This window comes from Hemitrygon akajei, chromosome 21 (assembly GCF_048418815.1).
Source record: "Hemitrygon akajei chromosome 21, sHemAka1.3, whole genome shotgun sequence".
Taxonomy (NCBI): domain Eukaryota; kingdom Metazoa; phylum Chordata; class Chondrichthyes; order Myliobatiformes; family Dasyatidae; genus Hemitrygon; species Hemitrygon akajei.
The window spans coordinates 69339510-69365407 of NC_133144.1; the positions used below are offsets into that span (position 1 = coordinate 69339510).

At 45.8% G+C, this 25898-nt stretch overlaps 1 protein-coding gene across 2 annotated transcripts in view; it reads left to right on the forward strand.

The window, feature by feature from the left end:
- The first annotated feature begins 6391 nt into the window (after positions 1 to 6391).
- Positions 6392 to 25898, forward strand: part of comtd1 (catechol-O-methyltransferase domain containing 1) — a 48198-nt gene continuing 28691 nt past the window's right edge. Inside the window, exons 1-4 of one of the 2 annotated variants that reach the window (XM_073025709.1) lie at positions 6392 to 6773; positions 13452 to 13582; positions 15397 to 15502; positions 17693 to 17811. In XM_073025709.1, coding sequence (XP_072881810.1) covers positions 6698 to 6773; positions 13452 to 13582; positions 15397 to 15502; positions 17693 to 17811 — 432 coding nt within the window. In that variant the 5' untranslated portion in view covers positions 6392 to 6697. Of the gene's footprint in view, positions 6774 to 7011; positions 7031 to 13451; positions 13583 to 15396; positions 15503 to 17692; positions 17812 to 25898 lie in introns of those variants that run through there. The other variant, XM_073025711.1, reaches the window with a different exon arrangement.

The following is a 25898-nucleotide window of genomic DNA, read 5'->3' on the forward strand; positions in this document are numbered from 1 at the left end:
CCTTCTGAAAATCCAAGTACACATCAACCAATTCTCCTTTGTCTACCTTGCCTATTATTTCTTCAAAGAATTCCAACAGATTTGTCAGGGGAGATTTTTCCTTGACCATGGCCTATTTTATCTTGTGCCTCCAAGTATTCCGAAACCACATCCTTAACAATCCACTCCAATATATTCCCAACCACTGAAGTTAGACTAACTTTCTTCTGCCTCTCTCCCTTCTAGAAGAGGGGAGTGCCATTTGCAATTTTCTAGCCTTCTGGAACCATTCCAGAATCTAGTGATTCTTGAAAGGTCATTACTAATGCATCCACAATCTCTTCAGTCATCTCTTTCAGAACCCTGGGATGCACACCATCTGGTCCAGGTGATTTATCTACCTACAAACCTTGCAGATTTACAAGAACATTCTCCCTAGTAATAGCTAATTCACACACTTCTGATCCCTCACACTCTTGAATTATAGGCCGGTTAGCCTGACTTCAGTAATCGGGAAGATGTTGGAGTCCATTATTTAAGGAAAAACTTCTTCTCCCAGAGAGTTGTGGGGGTCTGGAATGTACTGCCTCAGAAGGCAGTGGAAGCCAATTCTCTGGATGCTTTCAAGAAGGAGCTAGATAGGTATCTTATGGATAGGGGAATTAAGGGATATGGGGACAAGGCAGGAACCGGGTATTGATAGTAGATGATCAGCCATGATCTCAAAATGGCGGTGCAGGCTCAAAGGGCCGAATGGTCTACTTCTGCACCTATTGTCTATTATTAAGGATGAGGTTTCAGGGTATTGGAGTCCAAAGTCCAAGTGGTTTCCTAAGGAGAAATCTTATCTGACAAATCTGTTGAGACAAAGGAGAGTCAATGGATGTTGTTTACTTGGATTTGCAAATGGCTTTTGACAAGGTGCTCTGCATGAGGCTGCTTAACAAGATAAGAGCCCATGGTATTATGTGAAAGATACAAGCATGGATAGAGAATTGGCTGATTGGCAGGAGGCAAAGATGGGAATAAAAGGGGCTTTATCTGCTTGGCTGCTGGTGACTAGTGGTGTTCCACAGGGCTCAGTGTTGGGACCGATTATTTTTATGTTATATGTATGACGGAATTGATGAATTTGTGACCAAGTTTGCAGACAATACAAAGATAGGTGGAGGGGCAGATAATGTTGAAGAATCAGGGAGTCTGTAGAAGGACATAAACAGATTAGGAGAATGGGCAAAGAAGTAGCAGAAGGAATACATTTTGGTAGAAGAAGTAAAGTCATAGATTATTTTCTAAATGGGGAAGAACATTTAAAAATCAGAAGTGCAAATAGACTTGGGAGCCCTTGTGCAGGATTCCCTGAAGGTTAACTTACAGATTGATGCTAGCGTTCATTTCAAGAGGACTAGAATATTAAAAACAAGCATGCAATGCTGGGGCTATGTAAGGCATTGGTTAGACCGCATTTGGACTATTGTGAGCAGCTTTGAACCCCTTACCTAAGAAGTGTTGGCATTGAACAAGATCCAGAGGAGATTCACAAGAATAATTCTGGGAATGAAAGTCTGACTCTGTGATTCAGAAGGGAAGGGGGGAGAAGAGGTGAGCTGTAGTGATAGGGAATTCATTAGTTAGAGGAACAGAAAGGAGGTTCTGTGGGCGAGAATGAGTTTCCCAGATGGTGTGTTGCTTCCTGGGTACGAGGGCCCGGGACATCTCAGATCAAGTCCTCAGCATTCTTAAGTGGGAGGGTGAACAGCCAGAGGCTGTGGTCTGTGTAGGCACCAATGACATGGGTAAGAAGAGTGACGAGGTTCTGCAAAGGGAGTACAGGAAGTTAGGTGCTACATTAAAGGGCAGAAACTCCAAGCCTGTGATCTCAGGATTGCTGCCTGTGCCATGTGCTAGTGAGCCACAAATAGGAAGATTATACAGTTTGTGTAGGAGAGAGGGCTTCAGATTTTTTGAATCATTGGGCTCTCTTGCAGGGAAGCTGGGACATGTGCAGAGGAGATGTTTTGCACCTGAACTAGAAGGGGACTAATATCCTAGAGGGAAGGTGTGCAAGTGCTACGTGGTGGGGTTTAAACTAGAGTTGTGGGGGATGGGAACCAGAGAGCCAGAACAGTTAGTGGAGAGCTTGTGGAGACTTCTGATAAAGTCAAGAATCAAAAGGTTGAGCATGGTGTGGCTAATTTCCTGAGCTGCATACATTTCAAAGCAAGAAGTATCATAAGAAACACAGATGAGCTCAGGATCAACACCTGGAATTATGATATTGAAGCCATTAGTGGGACTTGATTGCAGGAGGCGGAGGACTGGCAGCTCAATATTCTGGGCTTCCATTGTTTTAGATGTGACAGAGCGTGAGGGATTATAGGAGGAGAGGTGGCGTTAGTATTCAGGGAAAATGTCACAGCAGTACTCCATCAAGGCAGATTGGAGAATTTGACTAGTGAGGTGTTATGGGTGGAATTGAGGATTAAAAAATATATGACCATGTTAATGAGATTATATTACAGACCACTCAACAGTCTGAGGAATTTAGAGGAACAAATTTGTAGAGAGATCGCAGACTGTTGCAAGAAACAAAAGGTCGTTATAGTTAGTGATTTTAGCTTTCCACATATCGACTGGAACTCCCATACTGTAAAAAGACTGGATGGGATAGAATTTGTCAGATGTGTTAGGGAGAGTTTCCTTCCTCGGTACGTAGAAGTCCCAATGAGAGAACATGTGATACTGGATCTGCTATTAGGGAATGAGACGGGGCAGGTGACATAAGTTTGTGTAGGGGAACACTTTGCCTTCAGTAACCACAATTCCATTAGTTTCAAAGTAAATGTGCAAAGAGCTAAGTCTGGTCTGTGGGTTAAGATTCAAAATTGGAGAAAGGCCTATTTTGATGGTATCAGAAATGATCTGGCAAGTGTGGACTGGGACAGGCTGCTTTCTACCAAAGGTACACTTGGAAAGTGGGAGACCTTCAAAAACAAAATTTTGAGAGTACAAAGCTTGTATGTGCCTGTCAGAATAAAAGGTAAAGATAACAGATGTATGGAACCTTGATTTTCGAGAGATATTGAGGCTCTGGTTAAGAAAACAAAAGGAGGTGCATAGCAGTACAGGCAGCTAGGAACAAATGAGGTGCTTATGGAGCATGAGAAATGCAAGAGAACACAAGAATAAATCAGGAGTGCTAAAAAAAAAAGGCACCAGTTTGCTCTGGCAGACAAGGTGAAGGAGAATCCTAAGGGATTCTTCAGATGTGTTAAGAGCAAAAGGATTACAAGGGATGAAACTGGTCCTCTGGAAGATTAGAATGGTAATCCATGTGTGGAGCCAAGAGAGACGGGGGTGATCTTAAATAATTTTTTTTGCATCTGTATATACTCAGGTGATGAACACAGAGATGACAGAAGTGAGGTAAAGTGGCAACAACTTCATGGGTCTGATACAGATTACAGAGGAGGAGTTGTTTGTTATCCAGAGGCAAATCAGGGTGGGTAAGTCTCCAAGGCCTGTCAAGGTTCCCTCACACCCTGCAGGAGGCGTGCAGAAATTGCCAGGGCCCTAGCAAAGATATTTAAATCATCCTTAGTGGCACTTGAGGTACCAGAGGATTGGAGGACAGCTAATGTTGTTCCGCTGTTTAAGAAAAGCTCTAAAAATAAACCAGGAAATTATAGTTCAGTGAGCCTGACATCAGTGTTGGGAAAGTAATTGGAAGGTATTCTGATGAACTGGATATCGAAGTATTTGGACAGACATGGACTGATCAGGATAGTCAGCATGGCTTCATGTGTGGTAGGTCATGTCTAGCCAATCTTTTCGAGGAAGTTACCAGGAAAGTTGAAGGCAAGGCAGTGGATGGTGTCTACATGGACAACATATTTGACAAGGTCCTGCATGGGAGATTGGTCGAGAAGGTTCATCCAAGCCTCTCTGTCTGGAGGCCTGCGACTAGTAGAGTGCTGCAGGGAGCAGTGCTAGGTCCATTGTTGTTTTTCATCCGTATCAATGATATGGATGATAATGTGGTTAAATGGATCAGCAAATTTGAAGATGACACCAAGTTTGGGGGTGTAGTGGACAGTGAGGAATACCATCATGGCTTGCAGAGGGACCAGGACCAGCTGGAAAAATGGGCTGAGAATGGCAGATGGAATTTAATGCAGACAAGTGTGAGGTGTTGCACTTCAGAAGGGCCAACCAGGTAGGTCTTACAAAGTAAACGGTAGGGCAGTGAGGAGTGTGGTAAAACAAAGGGATCTGGGAGTACAGGTCCATAATTCGTTGAAAGTGGTGTCACAGGTAGATAGTGTCATAAAAAAAGAGCTTCTAGCACATTGGCCTTCATAATGTATTGAGTACAGCAGATGGGATGTTACGTTGAAGTTGAATAAGTCATTGATGAAGCCTAATTTGGAGCATTCTGTGCAGTTCTAGTCCTCTACCTACAGGAAAGATGTAAATAAGCTCAATAAGTAAATAAGCTTAAGAGAAGTTTGGAGGGGTATGGAGGGCCATGGTCTCAGTGCAGATCAAGAGTTTAAATGGTTTGGCACAGAAGGGCCCATTTCTATGACTATGAAAGGGTATAAGGCGCATTTGAAGTTCTTGGCCTGTACTCATTGGAGTTTAAAAGAATGAGAGGGGATCACATTGAAACTTATCCAATATTGAAAGGCCGAGATAGATTGGATGTGTGAAGATGATGTTTCCAATAGTGGGGGAGTCTAGAAACTGAGGGCACAGATTCAAAATAGATGATGTATGTTTAGAAATGGCAGACGAGGGGGGAAGGAGGAATGGGGGAGGAAGGGTGAAGAGGGGAAGGGGAGGGGGAGAATGAAGGGGTTAGGATGGTGAAGGAGGAGATAGGAGGGGGAGGGGGATAAGGAAGAAGGTAAGGAAAGGGAGAAAGGCCTTATGCCATCTCAGCTAATCAAGGGAAGGCTGTCGATGATTGCAACCTGCCAACCAGTTATCACATGTGTACACAACAGGATAGGCACTAGCTGCCTTCTCTACACATCCAGGGGTCAGATGTTCTATGTGGGACCCATTCTGGGATTGAAACAGGGAAACCTGGAGACACTCAGCTGGTCAGGCAGCAGCTATGGAGAAAGAAACCATCATCCAATTGGTGAGTGATCCTTCGTGAGGATATTCAGCATCCATATACACACCAGTCGTGTGTAATTACACACCGGGTAGTGTCCACAGGCATCTGGAAACAGGCAGTCCTGTGTACAAACTCAGGGGGGCTATAAATGCCATGGAATCGATGGGCCAGATGGTCCAATTCTGCTCCTATGTCTTACGGAATTAACTGGAAAACTCACAGAGCAGGAATGAAAATCTATGGAGGGTGAATAAACTCTTGATGGGTATCTCACTGTAATGGTGGGGTATTAAATTCCTAGAGTGGAGATTAACCCCTGAATTCCTAAAGTGGGGGAATTAACCAATAATCCCATAGTGAGTATTAGCCCAGAATCAGAATGAGGTTTATTATCACTGACATATGTGGTCAGATTTGTGGAAACGATAGGGTCTTTTAAGAGATTCTTGGACAGGTACATGGATCTCGGAGAAATAGAGGGCTACGGGTAATCCTAGGCAATTTCTAAAGTAAGTACATGTTCAGCACAACATTGTGGGCCAAAGGGCCTGTATTGTGCTGTAGGTTTTCTATGTTTCTAAATGGCAGAGCAGACTCGATGGGCAAGGTGGCCCAATTCTGCTGTTATATCTTATTGTCTTATGGAAATTTACCAGAATACTGCCTGGATTGGAGAGTGTTTCTTCTGAGGAAAGGCTGAGCAAGCTTGTGTTTTTCATTTTGGAGCAAAGGAGGATGAGAGATGTACAAGATGATCAGAGGCATAAAGAGCTAACACCTGGATGAAAGTGCTAATAGGAGAGGGCATCATTTAAGGTGATTGGAGGGACATCAGAGTTTTATTTTACACTTAGGGAGGTAGTTGTGTGGAACACTCTGGTGGTGGGGTACAGGCAGATACATTGGATATTCAAGAGGCGCTGAGGTAGGCACATCAGGAAAGGAAAAGTGGAGGGTTATGTGGGAAGGAATGTTTGATTTATCTTAAGAGTAGTTGAAAAGGTTGGCACAACATTGTGGGCCGAAGGGCCTGTACTGTGCTCGAATATTCTGTGTATCCGCCTTTACCACCATCGTCGGTAATGCATTCCATACATCCACCATTCTCGTGTGTAAAAAAAACTTACCTCTGACATCCCCCTTGTACCTACATCCAAGCACCTTAAAACTATGCCCCCTCGTGTTAGCCATTTCAGCCCTAGTTTTACTCTCCCTTTGAAAGCGAGCATAAATGAGCCCATCTGGGAATGAAGTATCACTGCTATTCATGACATTAGGTTTCATTTCTGTAGTGAGGGAGCGTTTATTAACTCCCCGTAGTGGCGATTAGACCCCGGGAACGTACTGTCTGCCCGAAGATTGGCTGGATCGCCCATAAAATCTGAAATCGCGTTCTTGGCACCCAGGGGCCCGACTACGGTTTAGTCTCGGCCGGGGAAAAGCTGCCAACAGCGGCTATCGGCCCTGCCCCAGTTCCGAACGGCACGCAGTCCCTTTGCGACCCCGCCTCCACCCCAGTACAGTACCACCCGGTCCCCGCCCTTGAACTTTGCTCTGACCGCCGCCGTTTCCCACTTGTCGGCCTGCGCCATGGATTTGAGCAACTGGCAGAAGGTGCTCGGAGTGACGGGCCTCGGAGTGGGCTTGGTTGTAGCAGTGGGTCTGGGTGAGTGAGTGATCGTGACGCTCCTGCACACCTTTCACTTCCTTGCCTTCGTCTGCCGACCGGACTCGCCTTGGCGGTCCCTGTACGCAGGGTGCTTCCTCTGTACTCTGGGACCTGGGGTGGAAGCTGTTGCGTCGAGCAGTCTTGTACAACAGGTTCCTCAGCAATTTCATGGCTGTCCATGCTGCGGTGCGAGGAGTACACGGGATGTGAGAGGTTCCAGTCCCACGCTCCTCATCTACGGGCAAGTTGAGGGGGTGAGAGAGAGCGGGGAGGGAGGGGGGTGAGAGAGAGCGGGGAGGGAGGGGGGGTGAGAGAGAGCGGGGAGGGAGGGGGGGTGAGAGAGAGCGGGGAGGGAGGGGGGTGAGAGAGAGCGGGGGAGGGAGGGGGGGGTGAGAGAGCGGGGGAGGGAGGGGGGGGTGAGAGAGCGGGGGAGGGAGGGGGGGTGAGAGAGAGCGGGGAGGGAGGGGGGTGAGAGAGAGCGGGGAGGGAGGGGGGTGAGAGAGAGCGGGGAGGGAGGGGGTGAGAGAGAGCGGGGGAGGGAGGGGGGTGAGAGAGCGCGAGGAGGGAGGGGGGTGAGAGAGCGGGGAGGGAGGGGGGTGAGAGAGAGCGGGGAGGGAGGGGGGTGAGAGAGCGGGGAGGGAGGGGGGTGAGAGAGAGCGGGGAGGGAGGGGGTGAGAGAGCGGGGAGGGAGGGGGGTGAGAGAGCGCGGGGAGGGAGGGGGGTGAGAGAGAGCGGGGAGGGAGGGGGGTGACAGAGAGCGGGGAGGGAGGGGGGTGAGAGGAGAGCGGGGGAGGGAGGGGGGTGAGAGAGCGCGGGGAGGGAGGGGGGTGAGAGAGATCGGGGAGGGAGGGGTTGGGAGAGAGCAGGGGGAGGAGGGAGGGAGGGGGTGAGATCCTGTGTGTATAGATGGGGAGGCACTAACTGCTCTATATGCCTAGAAGACAGTTGACCTGTGTGGGTCCTGTCCTGTATTGAAATGGTAAGGTCAGTCAATGGAGTTTGACATTGTCAAGTACAGTGATGATGTCACCAGTCTGGGACAGAACAACACCTGATGTGAGGGAGTTTGGAAGAGTCAATGAGAAAGAGTTGTTCAGAGCATGAAAGTGTTGAGTCACTATATATACACTGTCTGATTAAGTACTAAGATAGGCAGCCAATACACAGAATACAGATTTTGAAAGTAAGTTTAACATTAGTTGATTAAGAATGATGAAATCTGAGATCCAAAACTTCCAATGTTTTACGGACAAGAGAAAATTTGCAGATGCTGGAAATCCAAGCAACACACAAAATGCTAGAGGAACTCAGAAGGCCAGTCTGCTTCTATGAACAAGAGTACAGTTGAGATTTCAGGCCTCAACCCTTCAGCAGGACTGGAGGAATAAGGATGAGGAGTAGAGTTAAAAAGTGAGGGGAGGAGAAACACAAGGTGATAGGTGAAACTGGGAGGGGAGGGGTGAAGTAAAGAACTGGGAAGTTGATTGGACAGAAGATTGGATAGGAGAGGACAGAAGGCCATGGTAGAAAGAGAAGTTGTGGGGGGTGGGAATTACCAGAAGTTTGAGAAATCGATGATCATGCCATCAGGTTGGAGGCTACCCAGACAGAATATAAGGTGTTGTTCTTCCAACCTGAGCGTGGTGTCATCGTGACAATCGAGGAGGCCATGGATGGATATTGATGGATGGGAAGTGGAATTAAAATGGTTGGTCACTGGGAGATCCCGCTTTTTCTGGTGGACAGAGCTTAGGTGCTCGGTGAAGTGGTCTTCCAATCTACCTTGGATCTCACCGTTATACAGGAGGCCACACCCAGAGCACCAGACGCGGTATATGACCCCAACAGGCTCACAGGTGAAGTGTCACCTCACCTGGAAGGACTGTTTGAGGCCCAGAATGGTTGTGAGGGAGGAGGTGAAGGGGCAGGTGTAGCACTTGTTCTGCTTGCAAGGATAAGTGCCGGGGGGGGGGGGTGGGGGGGGGGGAGATCAGTGAAGAGAGGTGAATAAATAATGGAGTCGCATAGGGAACGATCCCTGCGGAAAGCAGAAAATAGGTGGGGGTGAGGGAAAGATGTACTTGGTGGTGGGATCCCATTAGAGGTGGCAGAAGTTATGGAAAATTATGTGCTGGTGGGGTGGTAGGTGAGGATAAGAGAAACCTTATCCCTGGTACGTAGTGGTGGGAGGATGGGGTGAGAGCAGACATGCATGAAATGGGAGAGATGCAGTTGCGAGGTGTGTGGACCATGCCACTACAGGGAAAAGTCCTATCGAACTTCTCTACGACTGCAAATTGAGAAAGAAGTTACCAGACATCAAGGAGGTACACACAGCAGAACTGGGAGTATGAGACTGGGACACAGAACAAGTATCTACTGTAAAAGAGGCGCACAAGAGTCTACTGTAAAAGTTGGGGGACGTGGTGCTTATCCAGCAAGAAAAGATGGTGAATTCACCATACCTTTCAACACAACACCACACTGGGGGTGGTGAGGAAATCAAGTGGTAGTTGAATCTCCAACTGGAGTGCAATATACAAGGAACACCACACATAAAAAAAGTTTGACACACAAGAGCCTTTTGACAAACAGGAGGGAATTAAAGGATTTGCTAATGAGATACTGGGACAGGAGAACAATATGATGGACAGTTACAGACAAGCTCAGGTTCACGGTGAACAAGAGCCATTACCAGATATTAAAAGCGAAAAGGTACTGGTAGAAAAGCATTAGAAAACAACTTCTGAAGTTTAATGATTTTGTATTAAAGTAGAGCTTTAAGTTGTGGGTTTTGAAACAATTAAAACTGTTGGAAGTTGAAAATGAAGTTTTCAGTTCCAGAATTATCATTAAATGTGTTGGTTATAGTCATGCATATCAGAGAATATGTGTTGAATTGAAATGGTTAAATCTGTGAGTCGAATGTGTACTAATACTTTGAAGTTCATTTTTCAGGAAAAAAGGAATGTCATGATATATCCACTATCTAATTAGTACTAAGATAGGTTGCAAATGCGCAATAGGACTCATTCTGGGATTGAAATAGGGAAGCCTGGAGGTACTCAGCAGGTCAGGCAGCAGCTGTGGAGAAAGAAACCATCAACCATAAGATGCAGGAGCCACTTTTGTATCAAGGTCTTTCACCACTCAATAGGTTTCAATGATGTCACCCCTTATTCTTCAGAATTCTGGTAAATTCAGACCTAGAGCCAGCATACACTCTTAATATGACATCTGGTATGATTCTTCATGAAGACTTTCAGTATCTGTACACACACCAGTCGTGTGTAATTATACACTGGACAGTGTACACAGGCATCTGGGAACAGGCAGTCCTATCTACAAACTCAGGGCTATAAATGCCATCAGCAGGTATCAGCACTGCCCCAGTCCCCATTCCCCACCCACCAGGCTGGACACAGGCCCTGCCTCAACCCTGCCATAGTGGGGGAGTGAGTATTAACCCTCTGCAGTGGGGATTAGGCCCCGGGATTGACTGGAGCACACATAGGCCCTGACTGCGGTCCAGGCTGGGCAGAAAGAGCTGCTAACAGCAGGAATTGGCACCATCCCTGTTCCAACCCCCACCATCGGTCGGTCAGTCCCACCCCTGAGTGAAGGAGGGGAGAAAGGGTGAAGGGGAGGAGGAAGCAGGGAGAACATGAGAGAGAGGGAGGGGGAGAGTAGGAAAGAGGAGAGGGACGGGGATAGGGCAAGAAAGAGGGAGGGGAGAAAAGGGGGAGAGGGGCCTTGCACCATGTACAAAACCATGTGCTTCATAAATAATATCATTGTACTTGCCTCGATCACTTCCTCTGGCAGCTCCATCGGTATATTCACCACTGTTTGCATGGAAAAGTTACTTATTAGGTCCTTTTTAAATCTTTCTGCTCTCTAAACCTCGGCCTCCTGGCTTTGGGCTCTACTACCCCGCAGAAATGTCCATCTTACCTATGTCTCTTGTAGTTTCAAACATTTCTGTAACACTTAGACAGCTTGGACTGAGGAATAATTGTAGGAGAAAATGCAAAGGTTGAGGTTGCTTTACAAAATTATTCACATTTGCCCTAATCTGTAATTGGAGTTCCCAGAATCTGAGGCACTATTTTCAGAATCAGGTTTATTATCACCAGCATGTGTTGTGAAATTTCTTAACTTAGCAACAACAGTTCAATGCAATACATAATATAGAAGAAGAAGAAAATGAATTACAGTATGCTTATATTGAATAGATTAAAATCATGCAAATACAGAAATATATATTAAATAGGTGGGGTAGTGTTCATGGGTTCAATGTCTATTTAGGAATCGGATGGCAGAGGGGAAGAAGCTGTTACTGAATCGCTGAGTGTATGCCTTGACGCTGCCTTTCTGAGAAACCGCTCCTTGAAGATGTCCTGGTACTTTGTAGGCTAGTACCCAAGAAGGAGCCGACTAAATTTACGACTGTCTGCAGCTTCTTTCAGTCCTGTGCAGTAGCACCCACCCCATACCTGTCAGAATGCTCTCCTCAATACAGCTGTAGAAGTTTTTGAGTATTTTTGTTGACATTTTGAATCTCTTCAAATGTCTAATGAAGTATAGTCACTATCTTGCCTTCTTTATAGCTGCTTCGATATGTTGGGACTAGGTTAGGTCCTCGAGATCTTGACACCCAGGAACTTGAAATTGCTCTTCCACTTCTGATCCCTCCGAGGATTGGTATGTGTTCTTTCGTCTTACCCTTCCTGAAGTCCACAATTAGTTCCTTCGTCTTATTGACCTTGAGTGTAAAGTTGTTCCTGCGACACCATTCCACTAGTTGGCAGTCAGCTGAGAAGATCATCGGGGTCTCTCTTCCTGCCATCACGGACAGTTACACTACACACTGCATCCGCAAAGGAAACAGCATTATGAAGGACCCCACGCACCCCTCATACAATCTCTTCTCACTCCTGCCATCTGGGAAAAGGCTCCGAAGCATTCAGGCTCTCACGACCAGACCTTGTAACAGTTTCTTTCCCCAAGCTATCAGACTCCTCAATACCCAGAGCCTGGACTGACACCTTGCCCTGTTGTCCTGTTTATTATTTATTATAATGCCTGCACTGTTTTTGTGCACTTTACGCAGTCCTGTGTAGGTCTGTAGTCTAGTGTAGCTTTCTCAGTGTTTTTTTTTTATGTAGTTCAGTCTAGTTTTTGTACTGAGTCATGTAACACCATGGTCCTGAAAAACGTTGTCTCATTTTTACTATGTACTGTACCAGCAGTTATGGTCAAAAGGACAATAAAAGTGACTTGACTTGACTTGACCTTGCTCCTGTATGCCCTCTCATCACCATCTAAGATTCTACCAACAACAGTTGCATCATCAACAAGATTATAGATGGTATTTGAGCTATGCCTAGCCACACAGTCATGGGTATAAAGTGAGTAGAACAGTGGGCTAAGCACACACCCCTGAGGTGCAACAGTGTTGATCGTCAGCGAGGAGGAGATATTATCACCAATCCACACAGATTGTGGTCTTCCTGTTAGGAAGTCAAGGATCCAATTGCAGAGGGAGGTACGAAGGCCCAGGTTCTGTAACTTATCAATCAGGATTGTGGGAATGATGGTATTAGATGCTGAGCTATAGTCGATGAACAGCATCCTGACATAGGTGTTTGTGTTGTCCAGGTGGTCTAAGGCCGTGTGAAGAGCCATTGAGATTGCATATGCCATTGACCTATTGTGGCAACAGGCAAATGCAAGGGGTCCAGGTCTTTGCTGAGGCAGGAGTTCAGTTTAGTCATAACCAGTCTTTCAAAGCATTTCATCACTGTCAATGTGAGTGCTACTGGGCGATAGTCATTAAGGCAGCTCACATTCTTCTTCTTGGGCACTAATATGTGAAGCAAGTGGGAACTTCCACCCGTAGCAGTGAAAGGTTGAAAATGTCCTTGAATTCTCCCACCAGTTGGTTGCACAGGTTTTCAGAGCCTTACCAGGTACTCCATCAAGACCTTCTGCCTCGCAAGGGTTCACCCTCTTTAAAGACAATCTAATATCGGCCTCCAAAACAGAGATCACAGGATCACTGGGTGCAGCAGGGATCTTCACAGCTGCAGTTATATTCTCCTTTTCAAAGCGGGCATAGAAGGCAGTGGATTCATCTGGTAGTGAGACATCACTGCCAATCATGCTATTGGATTTTGTTTTGTAGCAAGTGTTTTTCACCAATGTCTATTGCTTTATATGAGATTATATTGTTAATCATGTTTATTTTTACTGTGTTGGCATGTGGCCAAGTGGGTAAGGCAATGGTCTAGTGATCTGAAGGTCGCTAGTTGAGCCTCAGCTAAGGTAGTGTGTTGTGTCCTCGAGCAAGGCACTTAACCACACATTGCTCTGCGACAACACCGGTGCCAAGCTGTACCGGCCCTTGTCCTTCCCTTGGACAACATCGGTGCATGGAGAGGGGAGACTTGCAGCTTGGGCAACTGCCAGTCTCCCATACAACCCTGCCCAGGCCTGTGCCCGGGAAACTTTCCAAGGTACAAATCCATGGTCTCTCGAGTCTAACAGATGCCTATTATTATTATTTTTTTATTGTAACACCATTATCTGTATTTCTGTTCACACCTTGGGATTTGTCAAGTTAATATTTGCATGTTTTTAGATTAATTCAGAACTGCTTTGTCTTTCCTTCAGGGAAGAGGTTCTTTTCTCAGTGTCATGTAAGATCTTTTAAGAGTCACGGAGGTGCCAAAGATGATCCTTTGATGAAATACCTCCTACAGAATTCCCTGCGGGAACATCCTGTGCTGCAGAAGCTGAAGCAGGTCAGTGAAAAGCAGTGATGATTACCCCTGCAGTATCTACGCCATCAGGCATGAGGCAGGGCGTAAGATTAGCCACGGTTACAGGGAGACTCTCAGCTGAAGCAAATTGGGTGACATCTCTGGACTGGGTATGCACCCCCCCCCCCCCACTGTAGACAGGGGGAGCAGTTTATGTCTCCAGTTACTGAAGGAATGGCTTTGGGATTAGTAACTGGTCCGGGTCTCTGCTGAGAAGAACAGGCCCCCAGTCCTTGGGGTCGCGTTGTCAGTGGCCGTTGGCAGGGGCATCTTAATGCGCTCGGCAGAGGATAGTTCTCGGAGAAGCTGTGCCGGAGAGGATGGTTGGAGGCTTGGAGGTTCGACAGACTCTGAGTCCGCTGCAGTCGGGGTGCTTTCAGTGTGTGCTATGTCTGCAAGGCTGGGTTCAACGGAGCTTTCATTGTATGCTGTGTCTACAAGGCTGAGTCGGGCAGCGCCGTGGAAGTCCATAGCGGGGTTATTCCCTTCTGCCGCCTGCGTGGGATGACGAGTCTATCGGGACCCTGAGGACTTGTGGAAACTGTGTGGTGGTTTATTTCGAAATTATAGTCTTTTAATGTCTTTGGACTATTTTTACTGTGCCCGTGGTCTGTTTTTTTATCAATTATGCTATTGTTTGCACTGTCGTAACTATATGGTTTTGTGCAGGTCTTGTAGCTTTAGTTTTTGATCTTGTTTTGTCTGGTGGAATTGGAGCTCCTTTCCGGGGAACATGCTAAGATGGTAGCGCGATATTAATACGCAGCAGCCTCTCCGGACTCTGGATTGGGGATTGCCAAACGTTATGTTGGATTTTCTGGTGTAGTCTGTTTTGTCATGTGCTTTTATGATATCATTCTGGAGGAATGTTGTCTCATTTTTTAACTGCATTGCATTTGTGGTTTTGAAATGACAATAAACTGAATCTGAATCTGATATAGATAAAAAGATTAACTATATTCTTCACATGTACATTGACACATACAGTGAAATGTGTTGTTGGTATCAATGATCAACACAGTCTGAGGATGTACTGGGAGCAGCCCACAAGTGTCCCCACGCTTCCAGCACCAACATAGCATGTCCACAATTTACTAATCATAACCTGTATGTCTTTGGACTTGGAGAAAACCAGAGAAAATGGAGGAAACCCACAAGGTTATGGGGAGAATGTACAAACAGCAGCAAGAATTGCAGCAGCTAGCATTGTAAAGCGGTTGTGCTAACCTCTACACAGGGGAAGGGAATGTGAAAGTTTGGAGATGTGCAGGAGTGTACCTCCCTGTGATTAGATAATGAATGTTTTTCTCCTGTCGTGTCTGCATTCCTAAGTTATATGTCTGGCCTGAAGGTTGTTAAGAGAAGAGGGTGTGCAGCTGGTACCACTAGGAACGATACTGGGGTGATAGTTGTATTATGCTTTGAAGGTATCTTAAGGAGTATAAAAAGGGCACTTTCTTGATGCAGTTGTTTTAGGCTAGATCATAACTTTGGCTAGTGCTAAGGACTGGAGAAGACAGGGACAAATACATATAGAGATTTGGGGGGGGCGGGGAAGGCTGCATGAAGCTTGTCAGCATTCTGCAGATTAGCTCGTTTAGTGAACAATAAGTATTTTGATCACTGTAGACATTTATCTTTCTTTGTATTGCAGTTCTAATAAAGTGTGTACTTGTGTTTAGAAGGTATGCGGTGCCTCCCTTTGTAATTGCTTGAGCTGAATCAGGAAAGAATACAAAACAAATTTTAAAATAATAAACCCCTCTCACTCAGTATCTTCTGAAATTCTTCTCCAGCGGACTCTAGAGGATCAGGGTTATTTAATGATGGTGTCGTGTGAGGAATCTCAGCTACTAGCAAACCTGGCCACGCTCATCAAAGCCAAGAAGGTTATCGAAGTAGGTGAGTTCCATCTGAGAAGCCTGCCGCAAGAGCTGCCTGATGCCCATCACTGTGGGTCACCACACATAAGACAAAATCCAGTTGAATTAAAGCAATATGAGCAGAGGTTCTTCAAGGGATTGTCACCTCACTTGTCACTGTTGCTATTTCTACTGCCACTCCCCTTCACCTGGATCCATCCATCACCTGCTGGCTCTTGCTCCATTCTGTCCCTCCAGCTCTTTTTATACCAGATATCTCTCCTCTACACTTTCAGTCTGGATGAAGGGTCTCAATTGACTGTCCATTTCCTTCCATGGAGTTCGCCTGACCCTCTGATTCCACCAGCAGGTATTTAAGGTTGGTGTCACAGATAATGGGCTCTCCTCCCTTGTACCTATCATCCCACCCACACTGCTCATGGACTGTTTTCCACTCCCACCAGGGAGGAAGCTACATAGCATCCGCACCAAGACGAGTACTTTCCCCAAGCAGTAAGGCTGATCAACACTTCCAACACTACTTTATTATTTCCTACCAGTCACCTATGTACAGTCTAGTGTCACTTTATTGACGTACAATTACATAAGTGATCTTATGTATTTATATATTTTTTCTTGATTATTGTGTTCTTTATCTTCTGTGCTATTTTATTTCTGGAGTAATAGATATTTTGTTCTCCTTTACACTTGTGTACAGGAAATGACATCAAACAAACTTGAATCTTGTTGAAAAGTAGCAATTGCAAGTGTTATAAAAGGTCCCCATAAACCTCCTGAGGAAAGGAAGTTACCTGCTCGTGAAGCAGCTGCAGAGAGTGAGGGATTGCATTGTCACTCTGGGAAGGGAAAGGCTGGGAGGGGCCAGAGTCAATGAGTAGGAGGGGCTCAGCTGCAAAGGGAGAGGATAGGGGCAAGATTACCTGAGTCAAGGTGGGTTGAGTTTTCTTGGGCTGTGCTCCGCTGAGGGGGAGAGCTGAGCTGGTTAGGTGGTGGACAGCATTGTCATGGAAAGGAGAGAGTCGAGTTTCGACAATGGCTTTGGGACATATTTAAATAGAAGACAATCTCGGAGATTGCCAACTACTTTCTGTAGGTTGTACCGAGCAGTGTCCCCACAGCTGTGATGGAAAATGATTGTAAAAATAAATCATTAAGTCCTTCATAACCCGGAACAGCAGACTTGAGATCTATGGCTTTGACAGTCTGAGGCTGATGAGAGAGCAGTCAATCTGAAGCTGGGACTGATGGGACAGTGAACTCTGAGGGCTGACACACTGATGGTCTGAAGCTGGAATGAAGAGGGCAGTGGACACAGGTCCATCACACTGGCAGTCTGAAGCTAGAACTAACGGAGCAGTGGACTCTGAGGTTGATCACACTGGCAGTCTGAAGCTAGGACTAACAGAGCAGTGGACTCTGAGGTTGATCACACTGGCAGCCTGAAGCTGCCATCTCCTGTCACATCTGTTTCTTACAGTATTTGAGAGTGCAGTTGTAGACTGATTGAATTATCTGACAAATCTGGTTTGTATGACTGGTGGAGCAGTGTTCAGCTCCATCTTTGTGATTTTGCCAAGGGATGGAGGGACCTTCATCTGAAAGGGTCAATCTATTGGAAACATTTGATAGCTCTGAGCCTGAACTCTTTGGAGTTTAGAAGAATGGGGGGTATCTAATTGAAACCCATCAAATATTGAAAGGCCTAGATAGAGTTGTTGGCCTATATGTTTCCTATAGTGGGGGGAGTCTTGACCAGAGGGTACATTCAGAACAGAGATGAAGAGTAATTTCTTTAGCTGGTGGGTAGTGAATCTGGAACTCATTGCGACTGACAGCTGTAGAGGCCAAGTCTTTGGGAATATTTAAAGCAGAGGTTGATAGGTTCTTGATTAGTCAAAGGTTACAGGGAGAAGGCAGACAAGTGGGGCTGAGAGGGATAATAAATCAGCCATGATAGAATGGTGGAGTAGACTCGATGGGCTGAATAACCTAATTCTCCTCCTATGGCTGCTGGTAGTCCACTGCGTCCCAGAGCCCATGCTAAGCTGTTGCCTGGGGCTGGGGCAGTGAAGTCTCCTCCAGCTCAGGGTGTAGAGAGCACTCAAGATAATGGACTGACCACAATCCTACAGAATAGGGGAGCAGCTTTCCTTTGTCTCGCCTTGGCCAGTTTGATGGCGATGGTCTTGGTTTTGTGCTGTTTCTTCAGGAGTCTACACCGGATACAACATGCTGAACATGGCCCTGAGGCTGCCAGCTGATGGTGTGGTCGTTGCCTGCGACATCAACATGGACTTTGCCAACATTGGGAAACCATTTTGGAGAGAGGTGAGAAGAGATTTCAAATAAAACGAGGTTACTTCCAAAGAGTAAACTTTTTTGTGAGTGACGGTTTTCAAACTAATTGTCCCTGCAGAGAGTGTGTATGTTTGTAGAGAAGGGGGTTTGTAGAGAGTTACCACTGTTTATTTTGCTTTGGACTCTGATAAAATGTTGACCTCATACACAAACTTCGCTTTTAAATTTTGATCTTCTGAAGTTGTGCACCTCATGTTGCATTACTTCAATGTCGACATCTGCAGGTAAACACAAAACACCTGTCCCAGTCGCTGGGTCTGTACTGAGCAGAGGCTCAAAGGGAACAGTGAATAAGGAGAAATAGACTATGGAAATGAATTGTTCATCGTGTAGAGTTCCTGTGAGAATATACATTGTGGATATTTACGCTGCTTGTCTGCTCCTGCCACTTTTGCTGATGGCCCCACTGTGTACTGGGCTGACGTGAGTCAGATGCAGAGGGTCTGAGGCAGTGGAGTTTCCAACCAGATTCCTCTTGGCCGCCAGCCAAGTCTATACTGAATGCAGTGAGTGATTCGTCTTCAGTGTGATATCTCCCCCCCCCCCGCTCCCTGTTCCCGATCTCCCCCCCGCTCCCCGTTCCCGATCTTCCCCCCGCTCCCCGTTCCCGATCTCCCCCCCCGCTCCCCGCTCCCGATCTCCCCCCCCGCTCCCCGTTCCCGATCTCCCCCCCCCGCTCCCCGTTCCCGATCTCCCCCCCCGCTCCCCGTTCCCGATCTCCCCCCCCGCTCCCCGTTCCCGATCTCCCCCCCCGCTCCCCGTTCCCGATCTCCCCCCCCGCTCCCCGTTCCCGATCTCCCCCCCCGCTCCCCGTTCCCGATCTCCCCCCCCCGCTCCCCGTTCCCGATCTCCCCCCCCCGCTCCCCGTTCCCGATCTCCCCCCCCCCGCTCCCCGTTCCCGATCTCCCCCCCCGCTCCCCGTTCCCGATCTCCCCCCACCGCTCCCCGTTCCCGATCTTTACTCTTTATTATTCTCCCTTAAACCTTCATCATCAGTAATGGCACTGAGGCCAAATTTAGCAGTTATTTGTTGCTCTCCACAGCAGAATGGGATATGTATATCCTATCTTGCTGATGGCTTTGTCAAGCGGGCAGGGTCACTAATTTCACCTGAGCATTTATACACCAACACTTGAGGGCTCATGCCACTGAGGGTTGAGAAGAGAACTGAATTTATCACCTCGTATTCCATCCGGGTAGCTCCCAACCTGATGGTATGAACATCGATTTCTCTAACTTCCGATAGTTTCCTCTCTTTCCTCCTTCTCTTTTTTTTATCTTTCCCCTTTCACTTCCCTCTTACCCCTTCTCTCCTCACCTGCTTATCACCACCCACTGGTACCCTTCCTCATTCTCTTCTTTCCATTGACTACTGTCCTCTATTAACAGATGTTTTTCTTCTTCGGTCACTTGCCTCTTCCATCTACCACTTCCCAGCTTCTCACTTCATCCCCCACCCCCCCAGCCACCCACCTTATCCCATCACTGGATCTCACATATCACCTCTCAGTGTGAACTGCTTCCCCATCTCCAGTTTCTTATTTTGGCTTCTTCCCCCTTTCTTTCCTGTCCCGATGAAGACTCTTGGCCTGAAAGGTTCCACATGGTAGGCTTATTCAGAAAGTCAGAAGGCATGGAATCCAGGGAAGTTTGGCCAGGTGGATTCAGAATTGGCTTGCCTGCAGAAGGCAGAGGGTCGTGGTGGATGGAGTACATTCAGATTGGAGGGTTGTGACTAGTGGTGTCCCACAAGGATCTGTTTTGGGACCTCTACTTTTTGTGATTTTTATTAACGACCTGGATGTGGGGGTAGAAGGGTGGGTTGACAAGTTTGCAGATGACACAAAGGTTGGTGGTGTTGTAGATAGTGTAGAGGATTGTCGAAGATTGCAGAGAGACATTGATAGGCTGCAGAAGCGGGCTGAGAAGTGGTAGATGGAGTTCAACCCAGAGAAGTGTGAGGTGGTACACTTTGGAAGGACAAACTCCAAGGCAGAGTACAAAGTAAATGACGAGATACTTGGTAGTGTTGAGGAGCAGAGGGATCTGGGGGTACATGTCCACAGATCCCTGAAAGTTGCCTCACAGGTAGATAGGGTAGTTAAGAAAGCTTATGGGGTGTTAGCTTTCATAAGTCGAGGGATAGAGTTTAAGAGTCGTGATGTAATAATGCAGCTGTATAAAACTCTAGTTAGGCCACGCTTAGAGTACTGTGTCCAGTTCTGGTCGCCTCAGTATAGGAAGGATGTGGAAGCATTGGAAAGGGTACAGAGGAGATTTACCAGGATGCTGCCTAGTTTAGAGAGTATGGATTGTTACGAACCCCGTAACTGGGTCACTTACCAGCAAAGATAGAGAGGTCCGTTGAAGTCTGATGGTACTATTTTTAACAGTGTTTATTAGTAAAAATACACAAAAATAATATCAATGCAAACATACAGATAATATATGTCGTCAATACTAAATCTAAAAGTGCGGGTATAATAATAATCAATAAGAAATAAGCTCTATCGTTGTCTAGGGGATAATGTATTGTCCGATGGAAATATAAAAGTCACTCAGTTCATTCAGGCTGCAGCCTTTGGTTGGAGAGAAAGAGAGATTTTTGAGAAACTTGCCGGCTTTTCTTTTTATGATTTCGATCCTTCGGGAGTCCCGTTGGGGTGGTCGTTCACTTGTGGCCTCTCCTTCTTCCGTTCTTCCGTGGTGAGGCCACCAATCCCAGGTAAAGGGAAAGGACGCACACAAGCCCCCCACCGGCTGTCACTATTAAACGCTGTCACGGGATTTCTAGCATTTCTCCTGGTGCGTCTAAAGGGGTTGTTCCCCAGACCCTCTTTTATCCTTACTCACGGGGTCTCAGATGTCAATCAGGTTGGGATGATGCAATCCCTGAACCAGCCCACTCTGGTCATCCCCTGAGGGGCTTCAATGAATAGTACAGTACTCAGTACACAATTCTGTCTCCAAGAGACAATAGCCGTTATCAGGGGTTTTGTTTTCGCTGAGGCCAGGACACATTCCAAAACCTTGTGGATTCTCTCTCATTTCCTGGGTCCCAGACCCGAATTAATAGCGATCTTGCGATTCTCAAAAAGGAGGGGGCTACTTTGTACCCTTCGGCCCCTCAGAGTTGTGGCACATTCGTAACAGGATTATGATCAGAGATTAAGGGAGCTAGGGCTTTACTCTTTGGAGAGAAGGAGGATGAGGGGAGACATGATAGAGGTGTACAAGATATTAAGAGGAATAGACAGAGTGGACAGCTAGAGCCTCTTCCCCAGGGCACCACTGCTCAGTACAAGAGCACATGGCTTTAAGGTAAGGGGTGGAAAGTTCAAGGGGGATATTAAAGGAAGGTTTTTCACTCAGAGAGTGGTTGGTGCGTGGAATGCACTGCCTGAGTCAGTGGTGGAGGCAGATACACTAGTGAAGTTTAAGAGACTATTAGACAGGTATATGGAGGAATTTAAGGTGGGGAGTTATATGGGAGGCAGGGTTTGAAGGTTGCCACAACATTGTTCTATGAAACATCGTCTGTTTATTTTTTGCCATAGACATGCCTGACATGCTTATTTCCTTCAGCATTTTATGTGTGTAAGCTAATCTTTATAATTGGAGCAAGCTGTCCCTACTCTTGTACTCAAATACTCTTGCAAAAGAAAACCAACATGCCATTAGCCTTTCTGATTTTTTTGTTATATTGGTACGGTTACTTTCAGTGGCTCATGTACTGTATAAGGTTAAACAATCTGCTGGAGGAACTCATTAGGTCATGTGGCATCTGTGTAAGGAAAGAAATTGTCGATATTTCAGATTGAAAACCTGTATGAGGACACATACCAGGATGCCCAATGCCTCTCAAATTCTCACTTCGTAGAGACACCACTTTTCTATTTCTTTCTACTGGGTGATCGTACAATTTTCCACATTTTATTTCATCTGCCATGACTTTGCACATTGTTTATTTCTCCTGAAACCTCTCTGTATCCTCCAACTTGCAACCTAGCCTTGCATCTTCAACAAACTTGCATAAGAAATCAAGTACAGGCAGTGCACAATCACATTACAGTGCCAGCATCAATTGGGGTTTGGTTCCTCCCCATGACCATCTGGGTTTCCTCTGAATGTTCTAGTTTTCTCCTACGTCCCAAAGGCTTATAGTTAGGATTATTGATTTATGGGCTTGCAATTTTTGCACTGGAACCATGACGGTACTCATGGGCTGCCAGCAGCATATCCTCAGACTGTGTTGGTTATTGATGCAAAATGATGCGTTCTACTGAGTGTTTCGATATTTTGATGTATATGTGACAGACAAAGCTGATTTCTCCCTTCAGTGATTTGGCATTTCCAAATCATTGATATGGATTGAAACCATGCATTAAACCCTATGTTTCTCCACTAGTCCCAACCTCCCAAATCAAAAACAAGACACTTATTGTTCCTGCTATCTGACCCTGAACCAATCTTCAATCAACACCAGTATATTGCTCCCAAATTATGAGACACTTTATCAAAGGTCCACTGAATGCCCAACTATTCCTGTCAACTGGCTCATCCTAATCCGTTCTGTTACAACCTCAGAACATTAAAGATTCAAAGTACATTTATTCTAAGTGTATGTGTGCAGTATACGACCCTGAGATTTGTCTTCCCACAGACAGCCATGAAGCAGAAACCCATTCAAAGAAAACATCAAACATCTAACATGCGAAAAAAGACCAAATTGTGCAAACGTCAAAAAAAAGTGAAAAACACAGAATATAAAACATCAAGCTACAAAGTCATTGAAACAGCCCAGGAATGTTCAGTTTGTTCAGTTCAGATCAATTTAACGCTGTATCATTTATTGACTGCAGGCCACTGAGCCAATCAAAATCACATAAAATAGCAATAAAAAGAAAGAGTAACCAGAAACCAGAGACACATCATAACATGAACTATAGTGTCCAATCCACAAACCATGTTGAATAAACCTTGCCCCCAGCCCAAGACTCCGGCACCATCCTCCAGCAGCATTGAGCGAGAAGGAGAGAGACAGAAACTGGTCAAATGTAGGCAGGTGGCGCACAACACTTGCTCGCTGACCTTGTTGATGTCAGTCTTCCTGGATGCTTCAGTCAGCAGGATCGGTGAGAAATGGAGTTGATCATGGGCTCACCCACCATCTTTGGGCTTCTTGGCCTCCAATCCACACACTCTGTTCAAAACCTCACCAAACTCCCTTGAAGAGAGCAAAGTGCCAGATCGCTCAATCGGCCTGAAAGCACATGATCAAAATATAAACCACAGGGTCCAATTGTAGCAGGATCATATTTGAAAGAAGTAAAAGAACATTAACAGATTTGTCAAAAATTTCCCTTTCATGTATCAATGTTGATACTGTCTAATTCTATTATTTTCTCTTTGTCCCTCTAACTACTATTTATACCACTTACTTAATAGTGGATTAGAGTATTTTCCCTCCTGCCAACTTCTATCAAATTGGTCCATCACTTTCTGTTTATTTATTTATTTTTATTTAGGGAGACAACACGGTAACAGGCCCTTCTGGCCCAAAGTTTCCATGCTGCCCAATTACACCCTTGTGAGGAATGAACCAACTAATCCATATGTTTTTGGATTATGGGAGCAAACCAGAGCACCCAGAGGAAACTGATATAGCCACGGGAAGAACGTACAGACTCCTTATAGACACCGGTGGGAATTCCCTTCCTCTCATAAATAGTGGGATTGGGATTATATTTTTAATCATGGGAATCATTCTAGACTGTATGGAATTTTGGTGGATTGATGCATCCACTGGTTGAAAAGAAAGGCATTTCCTATGTTATTGCTTAAGGGTATTGAGAGAGAGTTCTGTGGCCATGAAAAAACTTTAGTGACTTCATTATATCCAAGCAAGCCCCATTAATCACCCATTGAAAATTGTCCTCACAAAGAAGCAATGATGTAGGCAGTTTTCATGATGAGTTCTCTCATTTATGTACAAAATGACAGATATAATCAGTTTTACAGTGGAGTAAAGGAAATCACAGAGCCATGAGTGAAGACTTGGCCAGACTTGATTTGAAAAGAACACTGGCAGGGAATTTCTGGAAGCAATTTGGAAGGCATGGGATATATACATCTCAAAGAGGAAGAAGTATTCAAAAAAGGAAAGATGACACAACTGTGGCTAATGAGAGAAGTCAAAGCCAACATAAAAGCCAAAGAGAGGGCATATAGTAGAGCAAAAATTAGTGGGAAGTTAGAGGATTGGGAAGTTTTAAAAAACCAAACAGAAAGCAACTAAAAAAGTAATTAAGAAGGTAAATCAAACCAGGTTTAATTGTCATTCAACCCATACATGGATACAGCTAAATGAGACAGCGTTTCTCTGGGGCGAAGTGCAAAAACATACAGGTGCATTCAAAATAGCGAGAAAGAAAAGAAAAGAACATAGTCACGCAAGAAAACACATTTTTAGTCCAGGACCCTGAACGACAAGTCCTGCAAATTGATGGTTCTTGGTAGTCCAGCCTGTAATTCTGCTGATCCAACACTGGAGGGCAGCACAGATGGGAGCGACAATCCCAACTGAGTACAGACACCACGGAAACCCAAGGATTGAGACCTAGTCCGCACTACAACCGAGGCAACACTGCTGCCTTATCATCTGTCTCACCACCAATCAAGGGAAGCACACCTGCGGCAATCAATGTCCAACAGGGTCTTGTGATTGTAAAAGGAACAGCCAAGACAGGACTTATGGTTTCACTACACTCCACCTTCATGCTAAATCCGGTGCCTTCAAGTAGCAGGCAGTAGCATGATCTCCATGCAGCTCAGATCTTCTGAACCCAATCCGTCTGCTCTTGCGCCCAGCCACCTGAGATGAATCTCCTGGCATGATGGCCAGACTTGAATCCCCAGGCCTGATGGCCCAGTTCGAATCCCCAGGCCCAAAGGCCTGGCTCGCATTTCCCAACCTGACAGCCAAACTTGAGTTCCCTGGCCCAACAGCCGACTCAAATCCCTCGGCCAGAAGACCCACCTTGACCACCCCAGCCTGATAGCCTGACGTGACTCTCTCGGCCCTGTGGGGTGACTCGCCTTCTCTGAACTGCTAGCTGGCTCTTTAGACATCCCAGATGACTACCTGAACAATGGGCAGCTCACCGATGTAGTGGATGTGCTGTACACATAGTTGCTGGTGTCATGAATAGTCTAAGTATAGAAATATATTTAACAAAGTGAAAAACACCTTTGGTTGGCTCCCAAGATGCCGCTGCGTGCATATGTGCTGCTACCTTACCGGAAATAAAGATGGAATACGAAAGTAAGCTGACCAATAATATTAAGGAGGATACCAAAAGCTTTTTCAGATACATCGTGTAAAACAGAGGCAAAAGTGGATAGTGGAGAGTGGAAAATGATACTGGAGCGGTAGTAATGAGGGACAACAAAATAACAGATAAACTGAATAAGTATCTTACAGCAGTCTTCATTGTGGAAGACACTAGCAGTATAGTGGAAGGTCCAGGCATCAAGGGTCATAAAGTGTGAGAAGTTACCATAACTAGAGAGAAGGCTCTTGAGAAACTGAAAGTCTGAAGGTAGATAAGTCACCTGGACTAAATGGTGTACACTTCAGAGTTGTGAAAAAGGTGGTTGAAGAGATTGTGGAGGCATTAGTAATGATCTTTCAAGAATCATTAGATTCTGGAATGGTTCTGGAAGACTGGAAAATTGAAAATGTCATTCCACTCTTCAAGAAGAGAGAGAGAGCCTAAAGGAAACTATAGGCCAGTTGGTCTGACCTCAGTGGTTGAGAAGATGCTGGAGTTGATTATTAAGGATGAGGTCTTAGGGTACTTGGAGGCACATGATAAAATAGACCTTAGTCCACATGGTCTCCTCAAGGGAGAATCTTGTCTGACAAATCTGTTGGAATTCTTTGAAGTAACAAGCAGGATAGACAAAGGAGAATCGATTCTGTACTTGGATTTTCAGAAGGCCTTTGACAAAGTGTCACACAAGAGGCTGCTTAACAAGCTGTGAGCCCATGGTAT